Source organism: Condylura cristata, unplaced genomic scaffold, assembly GCF_000260355.1.
Source record: "Condylura cristata isolate star-nosed mole 26May11 unplaced genomic scaffold, ConCri1.0 scaffold00034, whole genome shotgun sequence".
In the NCBI taxonomy this organism is placed as follows: Eukaryota; Metazoa; Chordata; class Mammalia; order Eulipotyphla; family Talpidae; genus Condylura; species Condylura cristata.
Genome location: NW_004567135.1, coordinates 5,377,656 through 5,384,265, shown reverse-complemented (window position 1 = coordinate 5,384,265; position 6,610 = coordinate 5,377,656). Strand labels below are relative to the sequence as shown.

Sequence of the window (6,610 nt, the reverse complement as noted above, 5' to 3'; positions counted from 1 at the left end):
CGTCCCTGGTTCAAATCCCAGATGGGCCACTTTCTAGCTAGGTCAGTCACTTGGTCTGCCCACGCCTGGCAGGCCTTAGCTGCCATCAGTCTTGATGCCAACTTCCTGTGAGGCCTACGGGCTCCACGGCCTCCCGACAAACCACCTGAAGTCTGCTCTGCTTACCTCTGGGGGTTATTGCCCAGCTAGAACGAAACAGGATATTTGAGGGCTCATTAACCAGTATCCATCAGCTCTCAGCAAAGAAGGCTCTGGGAACAGCCTAGAAGGGGCCAGACCCTTCTCCCCAGTGCCCCTACTTCCCAGGCACCCCCCCCCCCGCTTTGCTCCGATTCCAGGAAGAAGCCTCCTGAACACCACTCCCCCACCTTGAGCAAAGGTGCACACAGCCAGGTAGGTAGACAGAGCCAGCTGAAATTTTATTTTGGAAAAAAAAACTGACAATGAGTTTTAGTTGGGGGCACAGGCAAGAGGGGGGACCCCAGACTTCCCAAGGTGAGCCAGCAGCTCTCCTGTCCTCAAAACTCCCTCAGCTCAGTGCCAGGGCAGCTCCAAGGGAGCGGGCTGGGGGGGGTGGGAGGGGTGAGGAGTGGCTGGAAGGGCCTCAGCGGTTGCTCACTGGGACAGGACATGGATGGCTCGGGCAAGTGCCCACCGCAGGTCTCGGTCTTCTTCACAACCACAGTCTGGGAGGAGCCGGCACGGCTGAGGTCGCTGAAGCCAATGAGTTGGGCTGGGAGGAGCTAGAAGGGGCCAGGGCTTGGGAGGGCCCCAAAGGGCGAGTTCAGCCCACCTGGTCAAGACAGAGCAGCCACTTGAGCAACGGAACCCATGCACACATCAGGCCCAGGCCCCGTCTCCCGGCCACTCCCTGCGGGGCCTGCTCCCTTCACTGCTCCACGGTGGTCAAAGAACCCCAGGTACAGGGTGGGACAAAGTGTTACTATCAGCAACGAGGACCAGATGCGCCAGTGGGCGCCCATTTCCCCAGCTACGTGAGAGGGAAGTGATAGGAGCTGCGTCACTACGTCACTACGACCCTGCCCCTGGACCCCTGGCCTCCCCCCACCCCGCCCCAGCCCCGCCCCTGTGGCCCTGCCCAGCACTCCAGGCCAGGACACTCACCCGGGAAGCCGGGGGTCTTGGCATGGATTCTCAGCTTCTGCATCCCAGACTCCAGCCTGTGCCCAGAGCAAACAATGCAACATCAGGACCAACTCCTGGCCCAGGCCCCGGCCCCAAGATAAGAGGACTCAAGTGCCTCCCCGCCCAGGCTGCAGGAATAGGGCCCAGGGCCCGCACCCACCGGCTCTCCTCGCCCTCCAGCAGCTTCCTGTAGGTGGCGATCTCGATGTCCAGGCCGAGCTTCACGTTCATGAGCTCCTGGTACTCCCGCAGCTGCCGCGCCATGTCCTGCTTGGCCTGGGTCAGAGCAGCCTCCAGCTCGGCCAGCTTGGCCTGGGCGTCCTGGACAGCTCTCTCCCCGGTCTGCTCAGCCTCCTTGATGGCAACCTCCAGGGACGCTCTCTGTCGGCGGAGGGAAGTGAACAAGCTGCCAGCGCAGAGTCTGGGTGCCTTCTCCCCCTGCACCCACCCCGCCTTTAGGGACCCCCTCCCTGGCCTAGCCAGTTCCACCCAGCTCAAAGTCCTGGTGAGGTTGAGAGCAGGAGCTCACACAAGCGTCTCATCCGGGACACTCATCAGACCAGACCTTTGCTTTCTAGATCTCCTTAAAGGGTCCGGCCCCAACTGGCCCTAATGTACGGCAGGTACAATAACGCAAGCTGGGGAGACCCGCCCTGGGCCCCCACCTCCTTGCCCCCGGGACCTGTCTCACGGCTCCAGAGGCCTCCTCAGCACCCCTCAACTCCCAGGAGTCTGAGAAGCTGGGCAGCAGCTGCCCCTCCAGCCCCCACTCTGGTCCAGATTTCTTCCCTGGCCCTCAGACCCGCGCCCGACCCTCCACTGTCACCTCAACCCCGAGAGTGCCTGGGGGCGTCTCCCATCCCAGGGCGGCCCATACCTGGCTTTTATAGCCTTCAATCTCACTCTGGATCTTGGTGATTCTCCTGCTCGTGTCAGTTATCTCGGACTTGGTGACACGGAGGCTGTCCCCATGCTTCCCAGCCTGGACCTGCAGCTCTTCGTACTGCAGGGTGACATGAGGCGCGAGGCTTGAGCAGAGACCCCCGAGCCCCAGCGCCCGCCACCAGAGAGGCGTGTCCCCAGAGCCGGGTCACCAGCGCCCACCACACTCCACTGAAGTTCCTTCCAGACATGCGCGTCTCCCCACACTCGCTGGGCAGACCAGAGTCTGGGGCGCCGCTCCCCACACGGACTAGCGCACAGCACTGGCCAGAAAGAGGAGGGGACAGTGTCAGGACGCTGCTCTTCACCTTTCTCTTGTACGCGAGCTCGGCCTCGGCCCTGCTGTGGTTGGCGATCTCCTCGTACTGGGCCTTGACCTCGGCGATGATGCCGTCCAGGTCCAGGGAGCGGTTGTTGTCCATGGACAGGACCACGGAGGTCTCCGAGATCTGGGACTGCAGCTCACGGATCTCCTGTGGGGGGCGGGGAGGTGGTGAGGCCCTGTCTCTGCACACAAGGAGCCCCCTTTTACAAAAGTCTTCCTCAGGGGACAGGATGGCAGGCAAACAGTGGGAAGGACCAGGGGCGGTCGGCCCTGGGAGGGAAGCGACGTTCCCAGAGCAGGCGCACGGGCCAGAGGCCTGGAGCGAGGTGGCGCGTGACCGCCAAACGAAGCAGGGATGAAAGGGGACATGGGTCTGACAAACCCTTCCAAGCTCAGCCGCCAGTACTGAGGCCACAGAGGCCCCCCGGGGCCCAAAAATGGAAACAAAGGCTCTGGGGCCAAAGGGGCCTTGCGATGAAGCTGGGCCAGCACTGTGTCCAGCGACCGTGGACAGCGTTTGTCATCTGTGAAATGGAAGGAAAACATCCCTCCTGAAGGCAGCAGCACATCCGAACATCCGCCGGAGTCAGGCCGCAGCACCGATTCAGCTACCAGCAGGCTCTGGGCAGCTGGGGGGCGGGGGGGGGGGCTGGAGGGCGGGGCATCCTCACGCTTCAGCCCCTGGAACTCACCTCTTCATACAGCTGCCTGAAGAAGTTGATCTCGTCAGTCAGTCCTTCCAGGCGGGACTCCAGCTCTACCTTGTTCATGTAAGCTTCATCCACATCCTAGGAGCGGAGGGCGGGGAGTCTGAGCTGGGCGCCCACGCCCACCCCAACCCACCCTAAGTCCACCCGGAGTCCCAGAGCCTTCCGACTCCTCACTTTCCCTACCTCCCTTTGGGGTCTGAGCCTCCTATCCAGCTTCCACCCGATACACCTCTACCCCAAGCCAAACACCTTTGCCCGGTTACCTGCAGCACACTCCCCCGCTTCCTCTCCTCCTCCAGGAAGACTTCCAAGACCAGACCTCCCACTGCACTGCCCCATGCCTTAACCAACTGCCAGCACGAGCGCCGGCAGCCTGCCAGGCACCTAACGACCTCTCTGCCCTGGTCAGTCTCCTGTGCCCTCTGCAGGAGGCCCCCACATTACTTAGACACATTTAGGGACATAGCCCAGAAAGCCTTCGTCTGGTCTCTAAGGCGCAGCCCCAGTGGGCAGGGGTAGGAATGCTCTGTACCTTCTTGATGAGGACAAATTCATTCTCCTTATCTGTGCGCCTGTTGATCTCCTCCTCATACCTGGCGAAGAAAAGACGTGAAATCAGAGGATGATGGCAAAGGCGAAGCTGCCCTGGTATTTCGGGGGAGGGGGACAAGAATGTCTAGAAAGGTTAGACATGGAGTTATTCAACCAGTTACTGTGTCCCCCACTCTATCCCATGTCACGTCAGGGATAACGGAGGCCAGGGCTGCAGGAGCACCCCGAAGCCTGTGCTCCACCTTCCCCGGCCTCCCGTCTTAAGTTTCCTGCAGAAACATTAACAGATAGTTTATTGTCCCTATCTGGACAGTTCTGAACTTGAAAGGGGGTGGATGCCGGACACAGGGCATAAACCTAGGCCCTCCTGTGGAAAGCTGGCCAGCGGCCTCCTAACTATGTAGAATGCACTGCCAACAGGCATCAGGCCCTGGGCTCTCAGGTTTTTGGTCCCAAGGTGGGGGGCAGGGCAGGATGACCTGACTGAGCCGGGGGTGGGGGTGGGGGGACAGAGGGCAGGGGTGCTCACTTAGTCTTGAAGCTCTCCACCAGCTCCTGCATGTTGCCCAATTCCACCTCCAGCTTTGCCTTCTCCTGGCCCAGTAAGTCCAGCTGCCGCTGAAGGCTGCTGATATAGTTCTCAAATATTCTGTCCATGTTGCTACGAGATGTCTTCTGCTGCTGCAGGAGACTCCATTTGGTCTCCAGCATCTTGTTCTGCTGCTCCAGTTTCCGCACCTACGTGAGGGGGGAGCGAATGCAAGGGTCCACTCAGCTCAGAGCTCAGAATGACGAGGGAAAGCCCTGTCTTCCCTGAACCCACTCCCCAGCAAGTGGGGTCTCCAGAACCAGGGCCTGGTGAGCTGTTGTGGGGGGCATCACCTATGACCTGAGAGAGATGCCACAGTGAGTGGTTAGAGAACCATGGCCCTCTACGCGGGGGGGGGGGGGGGGGGGGGGGGGGGGGGGGGGGGGGGGGGGGGGGGGGGGCCCGGGGGGGAGTGGAGGGGGGGTCCATGGAGGTGCACAGTTAGAAGGGGACAGCTGGGAGAGGTATGTCTGCTAAACAGATAGGTCCCATTTATTTAGAAAGTATACTGCAGAGTAATAAAAAATTAGGGTTAGATCAACACTTTCTATAAGGCTGAAAAAGAAAATGGAGGTTGTCAGATCATTTGCGTCAAATCATCTCGTCGCGATTGGGAAAGGCTTGAGAGACAAGCGGCAGACTCACTCTTGAGCTGTCTGGCCTGAAGAGCATGGCCAGTTGACCCAGATTTCAACCAAGCACCATTACTAACAGGGAGTTGCTCCCCCTCTCTGAGTCTGGGTCTCCTCAAGCCTGAAAAGCACTAGGGAAGCGTGGACAGGCCTTTTCAGGAGCCCCCTCGCTGTGCACAAGTCCCTGGCAGCAGGGAAGAGCCTGCAGAATGATGCGTTCTGCTCCCAGGACCTCACCTGTGGGTCCACAGCCCTGTCCTCCTCCTAAGACACAGACGTACGGGTCCCTTAAGCTCAAGAAGCCCAGCTGTCAGGCTGAAGTGAAGACTCATCAAAAAGCGGATTTCCAGAAAGACTGACATTCTGGTTCCAGAATCTTTAACCACAGAGTTGTGACTTTTTTTAAAGGGGGGGGAGTTGGAAGATTGTCGTGAGGGTCCAGTCTAAGACCCCTTTCTTCCTCGAGTCTTTCTACCCAAAATTATCTTAACAAACAAGGGGTAACAACATGTGCGCTAATGAACTGCTGAACAGGGGCCAGGCACTGCTCAACTCTTCAGGACAGTCAGACTCTTCAACAGGCAAAACGTCTGACTTAGAAATACAGGTAGGGACACAGACTGAGCAGCCCTGGGGGGAAGCAGCAGATGGCTCAGAGCCAGCCCAGGTGAGGACCCGCTGTAGCAAACACCAGCCCACTAGTCACGTTGAAGGTGCCTCTAAGTGAGCACCCAGCGAGTCCTCCCCAAACTGGGGAGTGTAGGGGCTGGGGGCCTGCGGGACTGGGGTGGGGGGTATTGCTCTCCTGGGGACTCCGATTCCTAAGGGCGCTAGTCTGCTCCAGGATTTCCCTCCCGCCTCTCTCGCACAAGTCCTCCCGGGGCCAGTCGGCTGGGAGGGGCCAATCCCCAATCTTCCTGGGCCCCTGGCCCAAGGCTGCTGGCCCCCAGGCTGTAAAACCTGGTGGGGCACTCTCTCTGGCAAAGTGGAGGCTGGCAGGTGGGGTGGTGCCCTGGGAGGGAATGGGACAGGGCAATGGCAGACAGACAGGTTATCTAGAGCTATAAACCTTGGGCCTTATCAGGACCGAAGCCCGGCCCAGGTTTGACACCACACACCTCAGCAGACTTTGAATCTTCCTCAGGCTTTCCTGACGCCCAGGGAGTCCCTCCCACCCCACCTCACCGGACCCCACCCCAACACACACCCCCAGCCCCAACTGCAGAGAGCTGGCAGGTCTGGGGGCTCGGCCTCAGCTCTTCAGCCCCTCACCCCACATTGCGGCTCCGGCTCTGGGCAGAGGCCAAGTTATGACTCATCTCCAAGTCCCACACTCAGGCCCTGCGACCAGAGGCCTCAATCAATATTTGCCTGTTTGAATCAAGGCACCCACTTCTCCAGAGTCTTATCAACCCCCCCCCCCATTTAAAACAAAAAATAGTGCAGGGGCTGATGAGGTCTGGGGGCAGCGCAGGGGGAGAAGGGAGGGCCTGGAGGAAGCTGAACCCCTCCCCCACCCCCACCCTCCACCCTTCCACCCCAGCAAAGCTGAACAGCAGGGAACACTCTAGACCCCAAGCTGTGCGGGGAGAGGAAGGAAGGCTGGGGTGAGACCAGAGGGAGGGAGGGAGCCCCAAGAAGGCTGGGGTGAGACCAGAGGGAGAGAGGGAGCCCCAAGAAGGCTGGGGTGAGACCAGAAGGAGGGAGGGAGCCC

At 60.0% G+C, this 6,610-nt stretch overlaps 1 protein-coding gene across 1 annotated transcript in view; it reads right to left on the bottom strand.

The window, feature by feature from the left end:
• Positions 1 to 412: 412 nt before the first annotated feature.
• The window catches only part of KRT8 (keratin 8, type II), a 6,903-nt gene continuing 705 nt past the window's right edge, over positions 413 to 6,610 (bottom strand). The window contains exons 2-9 of the mRNA XM_004692496.2: positions 4,205 to 4,413; positions 3,656 to 3,716; positions 3,106 to 3,201; positions 2,397 to 2,561; positions 2,024 to 2,149; positions 1,307 to 1,527; positions 1,126 to 1,181; positions 413 to 793 (exon numbers count right to left, since the gene is read on the bottom strand). Coding sequence (XP_004692553.1) covers positions 744 to 793; positions 1,126 to 1,181; positions 1,307 to 1,527; positions 2,024 to 2,149; positions 2,397 to 2,561; positions 3,106 to 3,201; positions 3,656 to 3,716; positions 4,205 to 4,413 — 984 coding nt within the window. The 3' untranslated portion in view covers positions 413 to 743. The remainder of the gene's footprint in view (positions 794 to 1,125; positions 1,182 to 1,306; positions 1,528 to 2,023; positions 2,150 to 2,396; positions 2,562 to 3,105; positions 3,202 to 3,655; positions 3,717 to 4,204; positions 4,414 to 6,610) is intronic.